The sequence below is a fragment of the Athene cunicularia genome, assembly GCF_003259725.1.
Source record: "Athene cunicularia isolate RWA chromosome Z unlocalized genomic scaffold, athCun1 chrZ_part1, whole genome shotgun sequence".
Taxonomy (NCBI): domain Eukaryota; kingdom Metazoa; phylum Chordata; class Aves; order Strigiformes; family Strigidae; genus Athene; species Athene cunicularia.
The window spans coordinates 32,306,038-32,331,736 of NW_020799142.1; the positions used below are offsets into that span (position 1 = coordinate 32,306,038).

Below are 25,699 nucleotides of genomic sequence, written 5' to 3' on the forward strand. Positions count from 1 at the left end.
TCCCTCTGGTGTATTTTTCACATGACTGACCACAGATCTATTAATATCTGAATCCAGAGCTCGTTCAGCTAGACAAGTCATTCCCTCCAAGGAGAGGAAAACCACAACTTCTTCCATGCCTGGAAAAAACCTTTTGTGACCGGCAAGACCAGCAGCTCAGATGTAGTAGAGAGGGTCTGGTTTGCTGAGACACCTCAGTGGAGAACGTCAACCAGCATGAGAGAGTTCAGCTTGTTTCTCCTGTGCCTCCTTCGTATCTCCAAGAAGGGTGAGTTCTGAGCCTGCTATGAATCCCTGTCTGATCAGGACTTTTCTTCTCACTCTAGTCAAAATTCCAGGGGAAGGACCAGCTATAATAAACTCTCCAAGAACTTCACATCCATCATGTTGCTTAAAAGAATCCTGAAATTCCAGATACATGTGAGAATACTGGAAAAACTCAAAAGGCTTGACTCTGCAATTATCAGAGAAGTCTCTGTTTGGGTTTGTTTGGTTTTTTTTTTTCATTTTTTATTTTTTTTAAACTTGTGCAGGGAGTTCATCTAACTTTCCCCCTGCATTGTCAGTTGGATGCGGCATTTCCATTCACCACCCACAAGTGATGTTTTGCACTCCTAGGAGTTACTATGCAACAGACTCTAAGTGCACTGAGCACTTAAGGTCACATTTAACCTCAAGTATGCACTTAAATTCCATTAAACTCAATGGGATTTGCCTAGATATACTGTCAAACAGTGTTTGCTAGAGCAAGGACAGTGTCTGTGATGGGCTCCAGCTCTTGATCTTGTCTTCATGACCTTTCCATTGACAGCTAGCAGATACATTGACCTGACAATTCCTTTCAGGAGTTACCTCCTGTAAGGTGCATAGGCTGTTTTCCTATGACCTTCTCTGTTTCTTGTGAGAGCTTCAATTCCAGGAACAAATGGAGGCTGCATATTAGCAAGAGGAAGCCATGGAAGACCTACCATGCTGAAGCTTTAAGGTTAAGGTTAAATTATACACGATGCTGCCAACTCCCTCCACTCAACCTAGGCAAACTGTGTTTCCACAGAAATTAGTTGAGCTGATAACATCAGAAGCACTTATTTTAAAAATTATTTCTCATGTGTAAGGCAAGGGGATGTTTCTGTGCTAGAAAGAATGTTCTTAAAGATTGTATTTTTTTTAGATGCAAACCAAAAAGGTGGCAGAGAAAAGCAAATGATGTACTCAAAAGCACATGATCTGTAGTTCTCCAAAAGTAAGGGTTAGAGTGACATGCTGTAAAATAACATTAAATAAACTAGAAAGAAATAGCATGTTCTGTTTTTACTGCCAGGTGTCCTTGTGCTCAAAGTCTATGAGCTTCCTGGAGCTTCAGTATATAGATTATCTATAGTATATAGATTACCTAGGATGCAAAAAGTACTCATATCTTACAGTAAACGACAAGGCAGCCTGACACTCCAGATCTCAGTAATCAAAATACTGGCTTGGCACTGATTCCAGATGAATAACTTAATGGCAAGAACAGGTCCTACACTGGCTTTTGTCTATTGTGCAGCACACAACAGATTAATACAAGCTGCACCGCCACCGAAGTATTTGTCAAAAGTCATGGTGACCAGATATACGAACAAGCAACAAGTCTTATCTTGGAGTTTACACAAGTAACCCAACAGCTGACAATGCCCACAGACCACAGTGAAGCCAGACAGACCAGGGATGGGTGGCAATGATGCACAGGACACCTTTACTTTTTTTGCAGCTATTCCCAGCTATTGAGGGAAAAGCTCCTGATCTCGTGAAGTCATCAACTGAGTTTTATAAAACACGAACATAGCCACAGACGTTCCTGAGGCCACAACCTGGTGCTGCAGCTGTTGTAATTAGCAAGACAGTGGATAGCTACACATACCAGTATGGAAAGTACTGCCTACAGGTGTTGTTTGTTGATGATCTTGGTTCCTGGGAAAGATAAACGGATGAGACATTGAGTTTTCCCTATATACTTCAAGGTGGGGAGCATCCATTCAGGCGAAGGCTATTTTTGTCACTGGACAAAAATTATCAGACTGGGTCTGGTGGCAGTGAGGTTCAGCTCCTCAGACTGCACTAGGATTTACTGTGTCCAAATTTAGCCAAGAGAGAAAAATCCCAACTGTTGGTAACATCTCAGCTGGAAAACTCAGGACTTCCCTCACTATCTGGGAAGATACTGTCAGCTAGAGTCCACACAGTAACAACCTGCTCTGCTAATGGGGAGATGCTTTCTGCACTGTCAAGGGCATCCTCCTTCCTAGGACAGGAGCTGATACAGGGAACTTGCTGTTCTCACCAGCCTTTGTAAGATGAGTATCTTCAAGTCTTCACTGAGATTCCTGTCTCAGCTTACGAGTAAGATGCCACCTTGTGATGATAGCAGCACTGATCATCAGAAACATCAGCTGTTGCTGCCTTCCCCAGGGGTAATGCATCAGTGTAACAAATATTATAAAGTAGGAGTGTGTGTGCGAGCGCTCAAATGTGGGGCTGCTTCACCTACTGTGCACTTCAGTGCATAAAGCCACCAGATTTCTGAATACATACAAAACTTTTATCTTAACTTTCTCTTTTTTTAAAAAAAAAGAAGTCTGTTCCTCCAAGCACACAAACATCTGTTAACGGCAAAAGACTGTTACACAACTTAAGGTGTTATTATTCACTTGACAAACAGAGGCCTGATTAGGAATTAAATCACTTCCAACATGAGTTAGACAGTCTGCTGAGCTCTGCTGCAGCCTGGTAACAAACGCAGTATCTGGGCTGCTCCATCATCTGCAAGTCCTCAGCGAGAACATCAAGCAGCACAGGGCCCACCACGGGCACACAGCATCCCTTTTCTGACCAACAAGAGAGTAAATGCAGGAAGGATGCCCCAACTTCCTTCTGAAACACCCCAGATAAATCAGCCTTGATCATCTCTTTTTGCTTCTAGGTGTGCTGTCCAATGGCTGGTCCGTTCACGTCCCATCCGATGTTACTGGTGAACTTGGGAAGATGGCTATCCTGCCCTGCACTTTCACACACCCCTACAAAACATTTGACCGGACCCTCACTGCCATTTGGAGGATCAAGGAACCTTACAATGGCACGGTAGTTTTCAAGTGCATTAGTCAGAGTGCCAGTGAGCTCTGTAAAACTGCCATCAGCTACAAAAACAAATACAAACTGCTTGGCAACCCCCGGCACAAGGACCTTTCCATCAGGATTGACAATCTGACCTGGAATGACAGTGAGAGATACTTCTGCCGGGTGGAGTTGTCTGGAGATATCCACGACAAGTATGAAAGCAGGAATGGGATAAAGCTGCATTTGATTGGTAAGAGGGCGTGAGAGGCAAACAAGGCAAAGCCTCCTGTAGGGAAACGAGAGCCACAGGATGTGAAAACTGATGAGATGGTAACAGAAGTTGACCTGAGATGGTCTTCCAAAGGTTGGCTTTCCCTGCTCTGTGGATAGTTTATAACATTTGGGCAGGGAATACTCATTGCCTTCCACAGACTTCCAGTATCAGGCGATGAGCACAAGGCAAGGAAGGTAAGGAAAGAGCCAGGCTCTGGCTGCTGGGGTAAGAGCCAACCAACTTCTGGACATCCCACTCCGCCCCTGCAGCACAGGAGCTGTGCAGGCAGCAGAGAGGCACGGGAGGGTCAGCAGCCCATCTGGTGGGGTCAAAGACATCCTCTTCAACAGAACCTAAACTGGAGAGCCTGGGTGCTGAGCACACGTTAGCACACACAAGCACGAGAAGGCCTGGATGGTAACAGGGGATTGGAAAGCCAGGATACCTGGTACTGATGTGCCATAGGTCCAGACTTCTCTGGAGCAGGAAACAGTAATTACAAACAACCTGAAAAAAAACAGCTCAAATAAACAAAAGTCAAATGCTATTCCCATCTCCCAGATCAAGGGAGCGCTGGGAGACCCAAGTGGTCTCAGAAGCAGACTCAGACTTTACCCGTGAGTGCACACCCGTGTGTTGGATGATTTCGGTTGTCAACTGAAACTGCTTTACGCCTGCTCTGCACTGTGGGCATCCAGATGGGACCCAAGGATGAGCTCGGTTACTGCTTGGGAAGTTCTGTGTAGTTGAGGCTCTCCTTCACTTGGAGCAGTTCCTAAACACCCACATACACAGCATGACCAGGGCAGGATGGCAGCAGATCTGTCTCTCAGGGCCTGCCTAGATTTTAACACCAGAGGAATGATAACACACACAGATATGGTACCCAGGCTGCACCCTTCTTCAGGAATGGGCCCTGGCGGTATGAATGGGAGGGGTTAAATAACGCTTAAAATGTTAACTTAGACACCAAAACACAGCCATGGGACACACAACTAACACAGCTATCTTTCTTGTGGATCAGTCCTCCAGCATCAAATTCCTCCTGCATTACACAGGCAAGGGGGAAGATATGCAGTAGGTGGTTGCAAGCTGTGTATTTGTTGTCTTGCCTGGCAAAAAATGAAATCAGTACTGAACTCCTGCTTTTCTTCTGTTAGTTCCCTTCAGTTTTCACAATGCCTTTCAGAACCACATGCATTAAATGGGACAACAGGCCCAAGAAGAGAGGATTGATGGGTAAGAGAAGCTTGGTCATATCCTTAGCGGATTAGGCCAAAGATGACATGTTCAACAGCACATCTCTCAGCATTTTACACCCCTAAAAATGATCTTCACCACCGTTCACTCAGTCACACAATCGCTACAAATTCAGCATACCGTATCTTGGCATGGGTGTGCTACCCCAAAGTAACCAGGAACCTACACCAACTGTGGGGTGGTCGCTACAGGGTTGGAAAAAAAAATCAAAAATAGGTGGTAGCAAGGAATGCCGATGTTCCCTGACAATAATTCCCCAAATCTGGCAAGTCTCAGGCACTGAGCAAAGGGCTTACACAAGCAGATCAATCCATCTGAAGGAAGAGCCACAAGAAGCTGTCAGGAGAGCACTGTGGTTGCCTTGTCCTGGACCATGTGAAGATGCAGCCAGTCCAAAAAGGTCACCAGCTGCACCTGTGCCTACGTCACGGGCAGCACTGGGCTGCGATTCGCGGTGCAACTGCAGACAGCAGCCCATCTTCAAAGGTAATCACCCTGCCGCAGCACAGTGCCTTGCCATCTGCCACCACAGAAGGTCACAACAGCTGAAGCTGACCAAAACTCAGAAAACAGCGTAAGGCAGTACAGGGATAAAACACAGCGTACACGTCCTTGCACCCAGGCTTTGCTGGGTGAATCCCTTTGCTCCTCTATCCAACACAGCAGGGTGGGGAAATCTAGGGAAAGAAAGTGTCAAGAAAAAGAAGGAAGGGGAGGTTCGATCCCAACGCTACCCTGATGTAACATGTTGAGGGTCCACCAAGACCAAGGTGTTTTGCATTAGATCTGCCTTTGAAGCCTGACTCATTTTCCCTCCCCTGTTGCAATTTCTGCAGCTGCCCCCAGGATCATTAACATCACCGTCAGCTCCAACGGGGATCGCACCTTCCAGGCACGCTGCACCGCCGAGGGTGAGCCAGCACCCGCTCTGACCTGGACCGGACCACCCTACAGCAACCTCACCTCCATCACCAGCATGAACCACCGTGTCACCAAGGAGCTCCGGTACCTGACCCACGACGGAAAATACACCTGTACTGCTGTCAACAGCCACGGGAGAGCAGAGGGGGCTGTGTACTTCTATAAATTCAAAGCATCCAACACCTCTTTCTTCCTGATCCTGATCTTTGTGCCGCTGGGAATTAAAGTGCTCATTTTGCTGGTGATACTGAGCTTCACTGTTTTCTCAAGAGGAGGTGCGTATCACTCTTTCCCTTGGTAGTCTTCCTCCATCAGACCGGTAACCAGCAATGCGATGTGGCAGAGAAAGTCAGGAAGGAGGGGTTGGGTTTGTTTGCAAGGGGGGGTTAAATGATTATGATTTCCCACTCTAGAAGGATGTTCTTAGATTCACCATTAGAAACAAGTAAGAGGGACCTCCTGGCTAGCTGGTCTCAGTCTGCAGTCAGGAGTTCTCTTTAGGGAAGGGACCTTGGAAAACACAGAGAGGAGTTCCCTTGCACCCGAGGAGAAAGGTTAAACTAACAGATGGGCAACTAGCAGAGAAACTGCTGCCTACACAACCAGATTTTTTTTTTTTTTCTTTCTTAAAGCAGACTAGTTTCTGCCTCTTCCCCTGTAGCCATGGGCAGGATTTACCTTCACTGCATCCCACACAACAGTTTAATCTCCTGGGGTGGACATCCTCATTTTACTGACCACCTGCCTCAGTCCCCCAGCCTTGCTACCTGGGTGCTCCCCCATCGTTTGCGAAATCCCACCTCCCAACCACACCAAGGCCATGAGAGCAAGGAAACCACAGCTCATAGGAGATGAGAATCAGCTCATGAACCGAGGAAGGAGACATCCCAAGAAACCCAGAGGCTGCTGGCCCCCAGCCCACCACCCTGCTATGTGATGGCATGGGGAGGAGGGGACCAAGAGGGATGCTGGGCTCTGCCTCTCAGGCTGGGTGAGATGTCACATCACTGTGACTCATCTGTAGGGGCAGTCTGATGACAACACTTTGCAAAAGTCACCTCTTCTGCTGTAGAACCTGTAAGACCAACCAAAAATGCTTTGCTCCTTATATTCCAGGGCCTAATTCCCACCCCCATGAAGAGGACCACATGCCTGATGAAAGGTCTTCTCCCCATTCACTGGAGTGTCACAACCACCCTCCAGTGCAGCTTCCCAACAGCTCTAGGTCAGTCCTGGCTCCACAGCTCACTCCAACCACATTGCTAACTCACATCTTCCTTCCCACTTCACAGGTCCCTCCTCTGCTCCACCCAGCCTGGCCCGGTAAGGAGGTCTTACCTTCCACTTATGTTATCCAGCAGGAAGGTGGATATGACTAAGGAGAAAAATGCAACGTGCCCTTGGTCTTGGCAACAACATTCCGGCCTGAGAGCAGGCTCCTGGGACAAAGACAGGGTTGGGCTGATGGCCAGGCAAGACAGTGTGAGGGACCAAGGCTTGGTGAGGGCTGAGAGGAGGCTCTGCCTTGGGTACAGCTGAGAAGAGACCCCACCAACCTGAGGACAAGGGGCTGGGGCAGCAGGGTGGAGAGACCACAGATACTGTAGTAGCAAAGGGCTAGCAGAAGTTTAGGTGGGCTGTAGGCCCAGAGCGTGGTAGGAAGCCACATTAAACTAGCAAAAGAACCACCCACCCGAGGGACGGGCAAGGGGAACAGGCTGGGATGGGGTCTGGGACAGGCTGAGGAAGGATGAACGAGAGAGGGGAACCTGTGCCACAGAAATCTTCTCCCTCTGCACTCCAGCCTCGTAATGGGGCAGTAAAAATGCCCACACCAAAGATGATGAGCTCTACATTGTGTGGAAGAAGGTACCCAGCCCACCTCAGAGCCACCTCAGGTGTGGCAGAGCCCCATTCTTTGGCTGGTATCCATCCCACACTCCCACAGTAACCCTGGCATTTCTCACTGCCCAGCACATCACCAATCCTGGACACTCCTGACAGCTGTGGTGGACAAGCTAAAAAAAGATGGAGGGAGGAAGGGGTGGAATCAAACTAAAAACCAAAATCAAACCTCAGGCTAAACCTAAAGAAGCCGTGTAATACTGTATACACATATATATATATATATATATATATATACACACATACACACGTTATATATACTATAATAATATGTCAGTATAATGACACCTGCTCAGGGCTGCTCCCTTCCAACCTGAGTTACCCTTATGTGAATGCCTCTTCCCTCACCTTACCCAAAGATGATCATTTCAGCAGAACAGTCAAGCACACAGCATTGGGACACCGCCAAAGAGGCAACGATGAATTTAATCCTACAGTTTACATTTGTAATAATTATTTGTAAAAGCATAGTTTTGCTGATTTAACAGTGTCTAAAACATACCACACCCTTGACTGTATTTGTATAGACACATACACAGATGAAAGCTTAAAAACCAAGATCCTCCATGCTGTAGGTGAGAAGATCCTTCTCAAGGGAAGTTTGTCACAATCTTGAGGCTCTGGGCAGCAGGACAGGACTAGTAGTTAATGCTAACAGTGTAGATCATTCTGGATACTTTAGTATGTAAAACATTAGATGCAATTCAGACACTTAAAAGCTACTTGCTGCAGAAGGGAGGATCCATGTCAGCCAGAATTGCAGACACTTACTCTGACACTCCTAACTACTAGCTGAAGCCACTCAAAAAGTCTAAGAGTCTTCGTCTCCTTCTACTGCCAGGCCACAGCTGCAGGACTCCACCTACGAGAACTTTGACCGCAGACACGGCGGCAGCCAGACTTTGCCGACAGAAAGACGAGCGTCAAGACACAGCTGAGGACCTGGGCGGTCTCATCCACACCCGCTCGCACAGTTCAAATTCCCATCCGCCCTGTTCAAGGGTGCCTTTTCCCACTGAACATGAGACTGACGATGACTGATGCACTCAAGGTCAAACAGGCCTTGCAGGTGCATGACTTCCATCCCTGCTGCCGTGCTTACAAGCAAGAGAAGCCCTTAAAGGGAAAACAGAAAAAAAGAGAAAACAAAGAGGGATGGAGCTGGGAGAGCAGAAGAGGATCTATACAGGATGTCAGTTCTAACCAACCTCTGTGCTGTCAGATAATGCTTAGAAGCAGGTAACAATCTACCATTTTCTCACATATTTTTGCTTTGGCATTTTTCAAATGTTACTTCACAAAGCGATTCTCGCCACTCCACTTGTCAAACCACATGCAGCTTGCTAGGGCCAGCAAGTGAACTATTTTTGTGTTTTAAATACCGGCTGTGAAAAAAAGCACTACTGGAATTTCTGCTGTGTTTTTTGTTATTCTTATTACTCCTTAACTCCTTATTTAAGAGTTTAAAAGAAATCTTAACTTTCAAGAGGATTCCGAGCAGAAAGGAAAAGAGGTTTTCCAAAAGCTGGTAGAGCTGAAAGCAAGACATGTAAAGGGCGGTCTGTATTGTAACTCTCCTGCAGCTCCTAGTGCCCATGTGTGCAAGTGAGCAGAATCTCAGAGCTTTGTGATAAAATATGCTGTGAAAGTGTTCTAACAAAATTGGCTTTTCTTACCAAAAAAAAAAAAAAAAAAAAGAAAATTATTTCTTAAGCTTCCATCTCTGTATTACATGAAAACGTTCCTTTAAGGCCTGACTACCCATCTCTTACACTCTTCTGAGATGGAGTCACTACTACAGTAAAGTCACTGGCCATCCAGTGCTCCAAGACAAGTCTCTAACCCAGCCATGAACGTGCTCCAAGACCAGGTGAATAGACCCAGCTTATGGTACAGGACGATGCAAATCAACCTGGAGTCTTGGTCAGGCAGGTCCAGGAGGGGGCTGTGAAGAGCGACAGGCTGGCATAGAGGATAAGGAGAAGGAATGAAAAGAGAAAAACCTGCTTTCAGGTTTGTGTCACTGGATTCAATGCTCTGTGCAATCATTCCAGTGCAACAGCTCCAAAACTCTTCCCCTAACAATCCTGCTTTCTGCTAACAGCCACCACTGGCCAGGAGCCCAAGCTGCTACTGAATTACCATTAGAGTCCTGCCTGCAAGCTCAGCCCCAGCCTGGGAAATTTTAAAAACCCACCTCTCCATAACATCTGCACTGAGGAACTAAAGCACAATTTTAAATAACTTGGCCAGGATAACAAGGAGAAAAAAAAAATGCAAGGAAATATTTGAACCTGCTCTTCTAAATCCCATCAGTGGCAAAGCCAGGTTTAATAAAAAGAGGAAGAGAAGCAAAGAGAAAAAGGAAATTAGAGCAGAGAGCGTAGTCACAGACCAGTAAGCTGTTTCACAGGTGCCACAGGAAGAGAGAGACCTCAGAAATGTTAACTGGACAAAACTAAATTGAATTTCTGAGCCCTTATGATTTGTAAACATACATTAAAGCAACAAGAACCCATTGAGGCTTGGTTTACATGATTTTCCTCTTAAAAACTACTTGTTTACCTCAAGTAGTTTGGGTCCAAATGGAAGAGTCAGACCTCATGCCCCCAAACCACCCGAGAAGCACCCTATGCTCCAAGTGCTGCCAGCAAACACACATCACAAAATTGCTGCAGCAATTTAGACGTGAGGAAACTCACAGCTTGGCACTGTTTGACTTTTACTCACCTGGCTTCCAGTGCACAGCCCACATTAGCGCAGCAAATGGGAGAACAAGGATGTGCAGGTACAGGAACCCACCACACCCCTGGACACTAGGAAAGGCACAGAAATGAGATGGCCTGTGAACCCTGCCCCTCTCCCCCGTGAGGGATGTCTTTAAGCTTTTCTGAGAAATCAGCACAACCAGGTGTCTCAAGTGGGGGAACAAGCAGGAGGAATTAAGAGGTCCACATGAAGTTAAAGGGCTACAATCTCACCGGGGTAATGGGATGCTGTGGGACAGCTCACAAACCTGGAGTGCTTCCTTCAGGAAGGACAAGAATTTTTCCCAGCGAGAGTGGTCAGAGTGGAAGAGGCTGCCCAGGGAGGGGGGAGTCCCCATCCCTCGGGGGGTTTAACAGCCGTTTGGATGAGCTGTGGGGTAGGGGAGAACTTGTAGAGTCGGTCTGAGGGTTGGACTCGATCCCAATCATTTCAACTTGATTGATTCTGTGTTTCTGTGACAAGCTGGGACAGTAAGGATGAGGAATTGTCCTTTATATGAGCACAGCAGGAAGGCAAAGGGCACTGGTCAGGCTGGATGACGAGACAGCTGAGAACTTACAGGTCAGCATTAGTGGGCCAACAGACACTGGTGATGGTGTGGTGGGTACCCAATGCAGGCCCAGGAGGTACATAAGGAATAATCTCCATGTTGGCAGGCCCTGGTCCTCACAGGGGTCTCAAACCAAGCACTCAAACCAGGATATACTGGAAGGACAAAAGGCAGCAGGGCACACGCCAGGTGGTTTCTAGTACTGACCTTCGGCCTGACAAGTGTGTTCCAGTTCCTCCCCTCCTTTCCTCCCAGTTCATGCATAGTCAGGGTTTGGCCATTGCTCTCTTGAACACTTTAACTTCCAGAATAAACACTACCAACTCCCACCAGCACAGCACCGTGGCCTCCACAGGATGCTGTAGTCAGCCTGCCTAGCAAGCACTGATTGCACATTTCATGCATCTTACGTTTTTTTTGTACCACTGACTTAAGTTAATGCCACATTCAGCTGTTATGTCCATTTCCCTATTTGGCATTATTTTCTTGATAAATATTTCAGCTGAAATCCACAGGCAACAATTCATACCGATTCAACAACTGCTGTGCGAGTCAGACATTCAAAATGCCACAGCTATTCAGTCTCCAACTAAACTGCAGGGATTACCCAGACAGCACACTTGTTATTACGTACCTGACATTCCAATTTCATCTCTTTCCACTGCAATCTACAATGCTAAACACAACACAAAACTCAGTTTTCCTTCTGAGATTACCTGGCTGCATTTATGATGTGAACAAGAGTACAATAGTTGAGGGTAGGAGGGAGGGTGGGAGATGCTGGGAACGTGAAAGTCTTTCCAGTAAAACTAGAACAAAAATTCAATCTGTTGGGCACCATTTGGAGAAGACGACCCCAGGCTCGATTTCACATCTGCGACAGAGAACTGCCAGTGGATCTGTTAGCTCCTGAAAGTGCTCCCCTGTATGTGAGGAAAGCGCCGGTTCAGACTCCTACCCCTAACATGCTCACTAAGCAGGCAGAAGATTGGTTTGTGGGTAACACATACAGCAAAAAGCAGCAGCTCACACTAAATTCTCCTACTCCTGAGGACCCACCACAGTATTACTCAGAGAGTTTCAACCATGATAAAACAAATACATTTTCATCACAATTAGTAGACCGAGGAATGGGAAAAAAGTCAACAGCATAATTTCTATTACATTTTAAGCAGCAAGTTATTAAAGAAGCTGTTTCAATGGTCAGGACAAATGGAGATGATAATGGTGCCAGTGGTGTTTGCTGACAGGGGTGACCCCAGCCTGGCCTGGCCCTGCCCACCAGCAAAGCCTCAGCAAGAGTGCTGCACCACCAGCACAGTTTATTTCCCTCCACATTACCAGCTTTCCCCTCATTTGGGATAAATACCGAATTCCAGAGTCTGGGTCAGTTGTGAGAGTGCTGGAAGAACAGAACCAGTACATCTCCCTGCAGTCACATTACCACAGAGGTCTGGGGGATTTCATATGGACAGAGAATCATTATTTCTGCCATTACACAAATGGGCTTTCTCCTGGGCTCTGGGCACAAAGACAGGCTGTTGTCAAACACATATCCCAGATGTCAAAGAGAAGAGTCTCCAGACCGTCATCAACTGAGCAACTGCGTGGCATTCCCCCATCATACTTCCCAAGAACATTGTTGTATTATCTGATGTAGGTTCTTCTAGTAAGGTAAAAATATCATGGCATTTGTCACAAGTTATTTGATTTTTCATTTTTATTTTGCATGGTGCAGACAAAGCATGTTATAAACACATTTGTAAAAACTCAACAGCTGAAACAATATCTCATTTGAAAAGTGCATGTCAAACACATTTGACTTTTTTCACATTTTTATGCAACTGATCAGTAACACTGAATCTAATAAAGCCAGTGCTTTTAAGTCTGGGAGGGGGCAAAAAGCAGCAAAACATATTCTTCCAGACAGAAATTTTCCAAAACAGTCTGTTAAAAAACATGTTGCATTGATATCTGGTTAATATACAGAGGGATGTACATATGTATATAACTTTATAGGCTCACAGATAGAGCAAAGAACTCTAAGACCACATTAAGATGACGGTGATCTAATGACCCAGCTGGCATAGTTAGCAGAACCTGTCAAGAAAAAGGTGATTTGTTCTTCAGCACCAGAACCACAATTAAGAGCAACTCTTCAAAGCATTATTGACCAGACAGTAGGTAGCACATTTCCTTCCCCTAATGACCACAACTGATGTTATAACATGGTTACGCATTAAAAACGGAAAGGTACAATTAATGGAGAAAGAGAAGAAATGATCATTGTTCCTTCATAGAGGTGTACAGTCTGGGACTACAGGACCTTGGGCCACCTTAAACAGATCAGTTATAAAAGGGACAAAGTTAGATGAGCAACGGGGGAAAATCACCTTCTGTTTTCCCTGAACAAAAGTGCATCTTATGATCAGACAAGGCAACAATACCAGTGATCATTCAGCTGAAGAAACAGATTTAATGGCTCAGGATTCATGCTTTGGCAACAGAATTTTAACAAGTTATCACCAAATTCAATACAAGAAATACTTCTTCACAGTGTCATCTAAAATCCTGTTGTGTCATGCTAGCTAGGCAGAAAAGAATAAACTTAAGTGGTGGGTGTCCACCTGTTAAATCAGCATTTCCTAAACAACCAGATTTTCAAAATTAAGGAATCCTATCCAACATGAACATAACTGACTGCTCCCCTCCTAGACACTGCAGATCCAGAAAATGTGTCTCTGGATTTAAATCACCTGGCTCAAATAGCACTTGGCTAGAAGTTACCTGAATTTAGTCAAGCAATATCCATGCAGACTCACTAATATTTAGAAAATAGAAAAAACCCAAGACCCAAGTTCTTTAGTTCAAATTTTAGTTTGTATTTACAGAACCAGGAGAAGATTGTAGGCATGCCTTTCAACTACTGATTTTTGTGAAATCACAAAAAAATATCAAAATTTACAATACTATCTTTCCAAATACATGGATTTCCTAGACGCCCAGACACACATTCCTGTAAGATTCAGAGGTATTCTGATTAGGAAAGCCAAAACCTCTTTCACACACAATCCCCCACTCACTTTGAACTGGCCTGAGTGATGACACATTGGAAAATAAAAAAGGCACAAAGCAAAAACTTAAGATGCTACAGGATGAGCTTTGCTGTGTAATGATTTGTACACTTATCCCCAAGTATCCTCCTCTCAGATGCGCACCATACACAGGAAGATATTCCGGTTTTGTTAACTGAGAACAGAGAACATTAATTCCACAGGCCTACAAGTCAAAAGAAGAGAATGAAAATCTCAGAGGAGAGAATTTGCCAGTGTACAGTTCCCATTCACACTTCTGACTTAAAGTGGAACTCTGAAGGCAAAAATTACTTGTGCAATAACAACATTACATGTAAACCAGAGTAATCAGTGTTATATGGTGATTCTGCAAGCTCAGTGCTGCTATCGTATGCTGTCCAAATAATGCACTTCTGGGTACAGAGTGTTAATAAGGAGAGACAAGAGATTATTGCCATCTCGAAGACAATGTTCCGGGTGCTTGATGAACTGAGATGCCTGGGAGAGCTGCTCTTGATAATCCATATATTGTTTGTTCAATGCCATAGATTCAAGAGCATTCAGTGCCTATAGATACAAGGGAAAATTCTGTTAGCTGTGTCTCCTTTGGTCTGTAACAAACCAGTTCATGAGCCACCACATGCACAATTCCACTAGAAGATCCACATCTACTAGAGAATCTGGAGTATTTGGAACAAACATTCACATAACAGTGTTTCAAGTCAACTCATTTTTCAAGCTGTTCTCTCCCAGAGATCAACACAACTGCTCTATCGAGGCTTTTTAGGATTCTGTAACCCAAGTTTTGTCAAATATTTGCTTCATGAACTCAAGACATGGTTTCAAGGAAATTACATTGAACTACAAACTGCAACACACTTCAGGTTGTTCTTATGAACACCATGACTTCCATAAAAGTATTATTTTGCTCCCATTAATAAAATTACAATATCAAGTTAGAAATTATATGTAAAAGAGCCTATGCTGCCAGCATCAGCCAGGGCAAATGTTGGAAGTGTCTGAGGAAGTTTCATTTGTTTTTTAGAGAAGAGAAACAAGTTGCACTAAGTAAGTTGCTTCCTCATCAACTACTCCTTCCTCTTCTCATGCACTTACTGAAACAACATGGTCAGTGCACATGCTAAAGGAGGAATGCTCCTTTGCCATAGGGCTCTTAAGCCTGATCTCACATATATAAATGTTAGTGTGAATGTTGCCCTGCTTTATCACTGAAGAGCAGTGCAATGACAGCAGCACTGTTTCTTCCTATTTGAAGTTCCTTCTACCTGCCACGTTCCAAAGTTTTTGAACTCAGGGTTTACAGACACTCTTAACAGTAGGTAAGATTAATGCCTTCATATTAATGAAACTAATGCTTTCATATTAATACAGAACACTGTTTGAAGTTTTACCTAGGATCACTTTAGGTTAGGGCTCAGACACACAGTCCTGATACCAGAGTTCAGCAAAATCACATCACCTAGCCTACTCTGCACCTGGCCTGGTCTCTGGCAAATTCTAGGATGGTTTTTTGATGTATAGCAAAACAGTGCAAAAATTTAGTATACACCCCCTTCCCTGAAAAGACAAATGAGAGCAACAAGGTATTTTTGCAATTCAGAATTTAGAGCCGGGGGTAAAGCAGTAGCAAAAAAAGATCGAGGGCATTCAGCGTTGAATTAAACCAACAGGTTGAGAGCAGGATTTATCTTGAAATGCTTGCAGTGACTCTTACAAGCTCCAGCCCACGAGCTGAGCAAGCAGACAAAGAGGGCACGTCAAGAAGGCAGCAACTGGCACACACTACCTGCTGGGCCTTCTGCGACAGCTTTGGCTCTGACCCTGCTTTCAGGCGAACTTGACTCTCTCCAGGAATCTGCACCAAGAGGAAGGCAGACAAACTGCGGGCAACCACCCGAAACCTTGCATGGGGAAAAGGACAGAGAGAGAAGGTCATATCAAATTTGCAGGTCCTCAACAGCAGATAATCTGGAAGTTCTATCCTGTAAGGTATCTCTTGCACGAGGAACATAGTAAAGGCTTTAGAGAACTTTTTTCAATGCACTAGAAAACAAATAAATCACTTAAATACATAGATAATACCATAGCATACATACTAGAGGATAATATAATACTACACGTATGAAATATTACGTGTTATGAGCTTAGCTGAAGCCTTGAGGTCACCTCTGAAATACTTCATTTCACAGCCTTTGAAACATTCTTATCACCAAAATCAAAGGATGAGTTGAACAAGACTAAGATTTCAGAGCGATTTCTACAGGATTGCATCCCAGAAGGCCTTTATAAACACAAAGTTATGTTTAGGTGCTGCATTGAACTGGTGTTCCACAAACATTTACGTACTTCTTGGCATTCTTTCCACGGTGAACTTGACTAATACCTAACAACCAAACCTGGTGTCTCTCTTTGGAGGATAGTGAGTAACAAGCAAGTGCATACTTCTTTGAGCTTCTCTTAGTATTTCCAGCACCTCAAGATTAAGATGGAAAACCCAGCATGCATGTGATCATATAAAGCTCTTGTGAGGTCAACTACAACATTCTACAGACCAGGTGAAAATAACCTTCCTCTAACAGACTCCCTGAAAACTTCGCTGGAGATCAACATTAAGCCAGAATCATAATTGCATTTTCTTTCATTTTCCACCACAAATTTAACAGAAGTTCACATTCACTTCTTAAATAGATTAAAACACTCACTACCTTTTTTACTTTGATGGGCCCAAACAACTTTACAGATCTGGGGACAGCATGGATTCAGAACATCTTCTGACATTACACTGTGCAGTCTGGATCCAGTCTGCAGCTTTTTTTACCATGATGATTCAAATCAATTAATTAACCATACCTTGAATTCTTACCTGGGTGACAAAGGAGATTTCCTGCCTAGCCCAATAGCACCAAGTATTCCAGAAGTCAGTCTCTCTTCAGCCAGCTGACTCTGCCTGGCCTGGATTGACAGCAGTGTCTGAATGACAGATTCAATCAAAATGGTGTCGTCTTGTTCCATCTGAATCAAGGATAACTGCATGGCCTTATGCCACCAAAGAAACAGCTTTGCCTCTTCTTTTGGTGAGCTTTGGGAAAGATTTAAGGAATAATAAAGCAAAACACAAGTTTTAAAAAAAGGCATCCATAGCTTAAGAAGTTTGTATCCCCATAAGGCTCATGAAGAATTCAGATGGTTAATCAATGACAGCTAATCTTGCTATATGAGGACAGCATAACTATGCTATTCCACCAGTTATTACACTGCTGTAATTGCTGCTGTTATGGATTTGATACAGACAGCAGCTAGCACCTTTTAAGGCCCTGTAAGAGTACAGCGTTCCCTTTTAAGCTTTACAACTGAGAATAAATGATATTGCAGCCCTAAGTGGATTTAAACTTGTCTAAGAGTTGGTATAAAAGGAATGAAGCTGTATATCTATTTTTATTTTTTTTACTTTCCAATAAAACACTTTGGGAAGCACTAGCTGTTGTTTCCACAACAATTTAGATTTTTAATATGATCTTCTAGAAAAGAAAACATTGAAGTTTTTTGTTGAGCAAAGCACAAAGTGAAGTTCCCCCTATGATATTTTTAATCATCCCCCAAACAGTTTGCAGTTTAAGTTAACAAGCTCAGATTTTCCACATAAAGCATCAGCACGAGTTTCCTGCATCAGACTATCCTCACACTACTCTGTCCAGTCATTTCCCATCCCAGGCACCCTCAGCTGCAATGTTTAGAGCAAGATTTAATTTGCTGTCTTTGATGGCTTTGCTGTCTCCTTCACACTTTGGCAATCAAATTACTATGGTACCTGCAACAGCGAAAGTATTCTTTGAATGTCAAGAAACAGTGGGAATGTACATTTTCCCAAAACCTTGTTTCACAGCAAATATGAACGCTATCAACATTAATATGGAAAAATATTCACCGTAAGCACAGTTGTTACATACTTTAAGTACAAAGTATTACCATTTTAACCCCAAAGCTACTCATCCTTTCCCCTCAGAACCCTGTTATCTAGCAAGATGGATTCAGATTTGGTTCAGAGCTGCTGACAGTCTCCACCGAGCAGCTTTGAACACCAGGTCTCCGGGAGTGTCAAACTGAGTATTTAGCACATAACTCATCCCACCTAGTGGACATTCTGCAAAGTGGAATCCACACCGATTTAGGGTTTGCTTAAAGTAATTTTAAATGAGCACAAATCCAGGATGCCACTGAAATCAATCTTCTTTGACTGAGAACTGACCAAAACTGCACCAGCAGTGTTCAAGTAAATAAAATTCCTTCTAATGTTTAACCACAACTATCAGTGTTGGCACGGTTGCTGGGCAGACTCTGTAACAGTAGATACAGGACCGGCCTTTTCATCCAGCAACCTGGTAAAATTAACCTGATTAGCCTGGCCACCTAATTGTACGAGCTATACAGCTATAGTCTAATTTAAAAGTCAAGGCATGTTCAGAAGCTTTGAGTTCCATACCTTGGGTACACTTGATCCAGCCATTTGCTGATGGTTAGCAGGATTTTCATTTCATTGGTAAAAGTTTGCTCAGTGTTTAGGCACTGCAGCAGGTAGACATACAGGGTCAAGTAGCTTCCTAAAGACAGGCACTCCTGCAGAAATTCTTCCATGGTTAGCTCAGGAACTTGGAGGGAGGCAAGTACAGGGCCCCAGCCTAACTCTTGGTGGTAAGGAAAATCTATAAAAAAACCCAAAAGGACAGAACAAAGAGCAAGTGAGAAAGCAGCACTTAGTAAAACCTAAGAAATAAAACTACTTCACTGTAATCCTCAAAGTTACAAATTTTGAGCTGGTTTAACTGGTTTTTGGGTAATCAGTTTGTCACACAGCTCTGATGGAGAGAAAAGAAAGACTCCACTATCATAGGGTACCTCATGGAGGTCAAGGCAAGATGTTTTACCAGCATTCAGTCAGGATTAAATTTGAAAATTTTAGCAATGGAATTTAAATATTTGTCAGGTGTTCTGCAATCTGATCATGCAGAATGTGGAAGAAATCAAAATGTAGTTCCACAAGGATTATGCAAACAGAAAACAAACAAAAAAACACATCAACACCAAAAGACCCCACACCACAGAATTTCAGAGTTTTACCAATCAAGAGTATTATTTTCTTAAATTAGCCTATAGAACACTACAGGAGGGGACGAATTCCTGTTTTGTTCTCTTGGGATAATTTTTTTTTTTTTTTTAATAAAAGTCCTCCCCTTTGGCTGGAAAAATGGCAGCCATTACACAGAGCAAATCAGTTTTCACAGAGACAGGTACAGTTCTTCGGAAAACACATAATTGGAGCAGCTGAAAAACCCAAACCACAGTAATGTAACTTTTCTACATCTAGTTACTATGGCATATATATGTGTGGCAGTTAAGAGCCACGAGATACAAAGAACGTAGCTCTGATTACAGAAGCCAGTTCCAGTACTGGGCAGCATGAAGCTATTAAGGATTCCAGACAATTTGTGTTCTATGGGCATCCAAGACTGACCAAGGTTTTTAAGACAATCCGCAGTGGATGTCAGGCTCCTACCTTCGTTGAAGTAAGCAGTGATACAGGCTTCTGTCGTCTCTGCCATGTGTCGCACAGAGGCCAGGCTCTGACACGCTGCTGTGAGAAGGGGCATTGCTAGCAACCCATGCACTCTGCCTTCGATCCACTTCCGTAAGCTGCCCCGTAGTGATTCAGCTGTTGCAACGCTGGAATTGTTCAACATCATCAGCGTCTCTGTGAAGAGACTGCTGACAGCCATATGACGTTTCTGCAGATCCGTATCTAAAAGTCAGAAATAAGAGAGCCATTTCAGTAAATAGGTAATAGAACCCGAATTCAACCACCACTGAACGCTTTCTGTAGATACCTGGAAAAGCCTCTTGCTCATTACACAACTCTATTTCTTGTCTGTATGAAACTGCAGTAAGACACCCATTCCTTGCAGTCTCTTCCCTTGATGAGACAGTCATCATTCACTAAACAGAGGCAGCTGATAAGACTCCAGAGTACACTGGAGTCCATGTTTCACCTAGGGTCTTTCACCATGACTGCCATGCAAATAAACTGAATGATAAAGCACGTTTGCAGACTCTGAGAAAACCGCGGTATTAAAACACAAAGCACAGCTTAGAGTGAAACAACCAAGATTTTAGATGATTCAATTTGAAATACGACTGAGATGAGCCCTGAAATGTTGCAATCCCCTCAAGCTTTTCCAGAATTCTAGATTTCCTGCTAATCCTGGTGTTCAGCCCCAGAATATTTTTTTTTAAACAGCCTCTTGACATTTTCTGAACATGTTAGCATGGGCCACTTGTAATAGTACCCTCAAAGCACAAACCTCTCCTGTGGTTGGCTCTTGAAAGTCTAACTACAGAGATCTTTACACATATTGATGAAAAAACCACAACATTGTTAGAATATTTTCAAGCAACATCAGGCATTGTAGAAGAAAAAAAATGTCAACAGGTTATGAAGAAAAGTTGTGCACAAAATGAGATTAATCACTGGAAAAACACTGCCCAAAGAAGTTGAGACCTCTTTGTCATTTGGAAGGTCACTGGACAAGGCCCTGAACAGCCTGATTTAACTTTGAAGCTAGCCCTGGCTGAGGAGGAAGTTGGATAATCTGAGGAGGTTGGATTACATGTCTCCAGAGGTCCCTTCCAAATGAAGACATTCTGTTAAAATATATATATATATATATATATATATATATATATATATATATATATACACACACACCCTGGGACAAGTCCTGGTGCAGTGCCCAAGGAAGAATCCCAGCCTTCTCCTCTCCAGCAGTTGTCAGCAAAAGGTGCTGCCCCCAAGACTTTTCCAGAAGCCTCCACCAGCCCCTTCCAAACCTCACACCACCCCTTGCCTGCCACTCTGCATCAGTGATCCTCCTACACTCCATAGCCTGGTTGAGCAACACTGAGCATTCTCTTTCAGCCCTTTTAACACAGTGTGCGCAGGGGTTCATAAAGCAGAACTGCTCCTCTTACACCACAGCTCTTTCCTTCAAGATTTCTCAGCTACAGGGAATATCAGCAGCAACAGGCAAGCCTTCACCTTCACCTCTCTTCAAGTCATAGTTTTGCTGACCACGGGACTGTCCTGCAAAGCTTCCCCAAGTCACAATACAAGTACTGAGAGACAGTTATCACACTCTCGCAGATTTTCAGACACTTTCTGTTCACTCTTGCTAGCACATCTGTGTGGGTTATGGACAGGAACACACACAACTCCTGAGCAGGTATTTCTGTAGAGTACAGCGAGTCGACCGATTTTACCTGAAGTTTTAGTCTGACAGAGGAAGCTCAGGGTATTAAAATTAAGATCAATATAATTGCTGTGGGTGTTGACACACCATACTTCTGGCATACATCAATACAAATCCACTACTTCAGTATAATCAGTTTGCCCAACTGCACAATAGTTTAGAATCCTTTCTTAGAAGCTGATCCCTCTGGACTAAGAGAGTGTATTTGTGTTATCCTTCCTTTTAAAAAAATATTCAAATACAAAATAAAATTTTTTAAAAAATTAATATTAGACAGCAAAGAAAAGAATCCCTCAAGCTTCTGTGTATTGGTCAGTTTTAGTCACAACCCATTTTTTTCTGTTTGTTCTGCCACTCTTCATAGCTCTCTATAGGGTAATGTTCATGTTTTTGTTTTGTGCTAGTATGCCAGCTACACATACTATTTTTTTACAGTTTGACTCAATGATCTTAAAGGTCTTTTTCAAGCTGAATGATACTGTGATCAAAGCAACATGCCCTGTTGCCCATAAAGGACATATTATAGTAACACAAGAAATTACATAGTCACAGATGTTCAACAATCCACACAGTAGAATAAAGAATCCTGACAGCTTCCATTTCTTTAAATTTCTTTAATACAAACCTGGAGGATTGAAGATGACTACATCATCTAGCAACTTGGACATTTCTTGTTCCAAAACTGCAAGAGTAACCTTTCCACTTTGTTCTAAGGTGCTGAGAAACCGAACCACCTGGCGAATGTATGCTCCACACTTCAGGGTTGCATCCTGTTAATCAAAATTAAAATCAATTAGAAAAAAATCATGCCTAGAACTCTTTTCCACGCTCTATAATACACAAAAGCAGAACATTGCAAATGCAAAGAAAAGCTCAGAGACATGACAAAACCAGGTCAACTTACAAGGTGGATGTGACTATCCAAAGATGCACCAAAACCTGCTGAGATTTTCAGGAGCTTCACTATCAGTTCAGACACAGCATCCTTCGCAAGGATCACAGAGGGAGGATAGTGGTTGTTGCAGTAACCGATGATGCTTTCATAAGATGAAATGCCCACAAGCTGCCAGGGAAGGGAGCTTATCTGTCCAAGAAGATTTAGGAGTGGTGACTCCTGAAGATTTAAAAGACATTAGTCTAAGCTTCACTTTCTTTGCTGTTTTAAAATAATTTACAGTACTCAATACTTTAAGGGTGTCTTTTAAGGAAGCCCAGACACCAAAATTTGAAAGAGACAGAGCAGAAATCCCACAGAATTATAACCAATGGGAGCCTGGTTGGAAAGCAGCTTGTCATTCAAGCAGCAAGCCAACACAGGTATGTCGCCTCTAGCATTCTCATAACAGTACTCAGACTGCTGCAGCAGCTGTATCCAAACACAAAAGTCAATGAGACACATTAAAATCTAGCATGTAAACATGTAAACAGCTAGAAAGAAATGGAGACCCTACAAAGTAAAGTTACTTCAATAGAGGTTTTAAAAAAGGCATTAAATTATTTTTAAAAAATAAAAATGAATCTAAGTTCACAGTTGAACCAGGGACAGAAGCCAGGTCCCTGAACTTTCCGTTCAGTGAATCATCTACCAAACTGGGGGACTCCTCAAGAGCTTATTTTCATAAATATCATCCTGAACAGAGCAGCCTACAGTGTCCACAACGCACAGAGGCAGGGCAAGTATGCAGATGGAAAAGTCTCTCATCTACAAGCAGCAGAGTCTACCCTCAGCTACCACCATCCTCCTCTCACAGGTTCATGTGCATCTCCAATACAAGAGACCCTGCCCCCAGACACTGAGAAGCACCAAATTTCTACATGTTGCAAAATGAGCAAATACTGGAATTGTGTTGACAGCCAACACAGCCTAAAGACTTTAAGGATCCAGAACTAATCAAAACTAGATTACATCAATAACAACATAACACTGGTACATCAAGTACTTCTCAAATTGCTCACGCGCTGGAACACAGGGCTGAGCAAGTTTGAGATGTAGGTCAAGGTGTCACAAGAGTGTTCTGGGAGTAATCAACAAGTGACAAGGTGTCAGTTTAACACATTGCTGGAGGCTAGGAGGAAATTTCTGAGGCTGACTCATATACTTTGTACAAGCAGGTATCTTTTGAAGCTTGAGAAGCTTCTGATAAGCAAAAACATTCAGGTCAAAGCACATGAACTCCGGTAATTTTCCTAAACGGGAATACAATGTTGATCAAAGGCTGCTGGTGATATCTTGACACAGCATCTCGTGCAGAAGACGCTGCAAGCAGGAGAAAGCTGCCAGATGTGAAATGGAAATTCTTGAAGACTACCCAGACCCTCTGGAAGAGTCCTACAGAAGTAATGGACTGACAGACTGTGCTAGATTTACCTACACAGAGCTCTTAACAAAAGCAGAGTTTGGAAAGGTCATCCTAACACCCAGTGTTCCTCTTTTCTATTTTCCAGAAATACTAGAATGCAACCATAAATGGGAAAAGTGACAAGACAGAGATGATCAAATCACTCTTCAGAGAAAGGGAACAAGAAAATTCAACCTAAGATTCAGCAGATGAAGTAATCTACCCCCAGTAACTCATCAGAAGCAGGTAGTGCCAAGCTTCTTAAAGATATATCTGGTCTTCAAGATGATGTTACATCATTGTGACTTGTCATCAAATCACATGGAGTTAGGAGGGGAGCATTTTATGGTGAGAAAAAAAAAATGTTTGCAAAACCAGTTCTGAGTAAGGACTGAACAACACTTACTTGTAACTCCTGAGAAAACATGTTCAAGCAGACAAATATTTTCCTTTTAGACAGCTATGAAAAACCTACATTCAGAGCAAGTGTTGGAACTAACCTCACAGGGACTAATTCCATTGCTGAGCTGTGCTTAACACAACCAACCTGAGGCATGATCAGTACCAAAAACCAGGCTGAAAAACAGCACAAACATACACAGTAATACACAAAGACGGGCACAAGTTTTTCATAAACATGATTCCTTACCATCCCTCCACAAATCCATGTTTGTCACTCAGAAAAAAGCAGCAAGGTACAGCAGAGATTTACATGCCTGGCCATGACAGAGTGACTCAGTGAGCCTCCCAATTTTTCCTCACAGCACCACAGCTGCTCCAGGTACCAATGCCACCGTCAGAGTGGCTCCAGCACTCACCTTGGCAGACTGCCCAAACCAAACCAGGCAGGTACTACACATCCTTTTCACTCAGGCTGCCAGAAAAACCTTAACCTGAAGTTATATACAGTATTGCACGTGCACATATATATATGCATGCACAATACATGACCTATACATAGGGCATATAACACATACACATATATATGCACATATATTAGAGGTGCATATGTAAATTCTTGCTAATACTACCTTTCCTTCACATGTGTTTATAACTACGGCTCTCCAAAAACCAGGAAAGAGAAAAGGAAACAGACATTTTAATTAAGGGCTGGTTTAAGGGACAAGAAAGATGTACTACGCAGCATCCCATACTTAACAGTGAAAGGAAAAACAACTGCACAGTAGCTTTATGTAACAACAATTTTTAACACTGATGAAACTAATATATGTATTTGTTCTTTCCAAAACCTAGAGTGTCATTTTGTAACTCCAGGAGACTTTATTTGCTTACTCTTTACAACAGTACTGGATCACAGCACCTACAGAAGCTTGTTAAAATGAACAGCACCTCTTCTTTTTTTCACACAAGTTATACAAAATGCCTCACATAAGAAATTAGTTCTGGCCATCTCTGGAATACTATTTGGGGTACTTTACCTATGCAAAAAACCCACTTGAAGTTAATCATTCTGCATGTGAGAAATAAGTCATAACCTTTGTCCTTGCTATCAAAGGATTATTCTTCTTTTAAGACAGACAGGTATGACCCTTTCCAAAAGTTACCTCTTTGCCTATAAGTTGTTCCTCTTTTCCCAACAGGACCATCATATACAGCAAGCAGACAATCATGTTGTAAGTCTGAGGACGAGGTTTGGGATTCCAGGCATCAGAGAGCACACTGACCCAATTTACTTCACATAAAACATAACCCAAGAATAAGAAACAACTCTTGGGGCTGCCTCTTTCAATCTAGGAATGAGAAAAGAGAAAAAAAGACAGGCTCATAAAACAATGTAAAATATAATGCTTTTTTTATACTTTCAGTTCCTTAGCCAAGTATAAATCCACAGCAGCATTTTAGGTCAGCAGAGGAGTAGACAGATGCCACTTCTCCATTGCACTTTGTCCCCTCAGATTTGCACATGTAACTTCCTAAGCCTCTAAAACAACTGGTACAGAATACCAAGCTACTGCAAACCAGAAAGGAATAACCTATTACAAACTCTTAGCTGCATGACTGAATCCATTTCTCTTCACTCTAACAGAAACTAAGGAACTCGGAGCCTGTTTAGAACTGAAGAACTCACACCAAACAGATAAGCAGTAAATCCTGGAGCATTTCTACACCTGTCTGCCAGTATGTATTAAAGATATATGCAATAAATGAGACATTCAGATAGAGCAGTGATAGAT

General features: G+C 43.2%; 2 protein-coding genes across 2 annotated transcripts in view; one reads left to right on the top strand and one right to left on the bottom strand.

Annotated features, from left to right (window-relative positions):
• The first annotated feature begins 216 nt into the window (after positions 1-216).
• Positions 217-8,391, top strand: SIGLEC15 (sialic acid binding Ig like lectin 15). The gene is made up of 4 exons (XM_026865999.1): positions 217-268; positions 2,960-3,343; positions 5,464-5,823; positions 8,270-8,391. The coding sequence occupies exons 1-4, from the start codon at positions 217-219 to the stop codon at positions 8,389-8,391; spliced, it is 918 nt and encodes a 305-aa protein (XP_026721800.1).
• A 4,093-nt stretch (positions 8,392-12,484) lies between these two features.
• Positions 12,485-25,699, bottom strand: part of EPG5 (ectopic P-granules autophagy protein 5 homolog) — a 56,948-nt gene continuing 43,733 nt past the window's right edge. Inside the window, exons 37-44 of the mRNA XM_026865852.1 lie at positions 25,070-25,255; positions 22,070-22,279; positions 21,791-21,935; positions 19,419-19,661; positions 18,348-18,567; positions 16,731-16,946; positions 15,654-15,768; positions 12,485-14,413 (exon numbers count right to left, since the gene is read on the bottom strand). Coding sequence (XP_026721653.1) covers positions 14,231-14,413; positions 15,654-15,768; positions 16,731-16,946; positions 18,348-18,567; positions 19,419-19,661; positions 21,791-21,935; positions 22,070-22,279; positions 25,070-25,255 — 1,518 coding nt within the window. The 3' untranslated portion in view covers positions 12,485-14,230. The remainder of the gene's footprint in view (positions 14,414-15,653; positions 15,769-16,730; positions 16,947-18,347; positions 18,568-19,418; positions 19,662-21,790; positions 21,936-22,069; positions 22,280-25,069; positions 25,256-25,699) is intronic.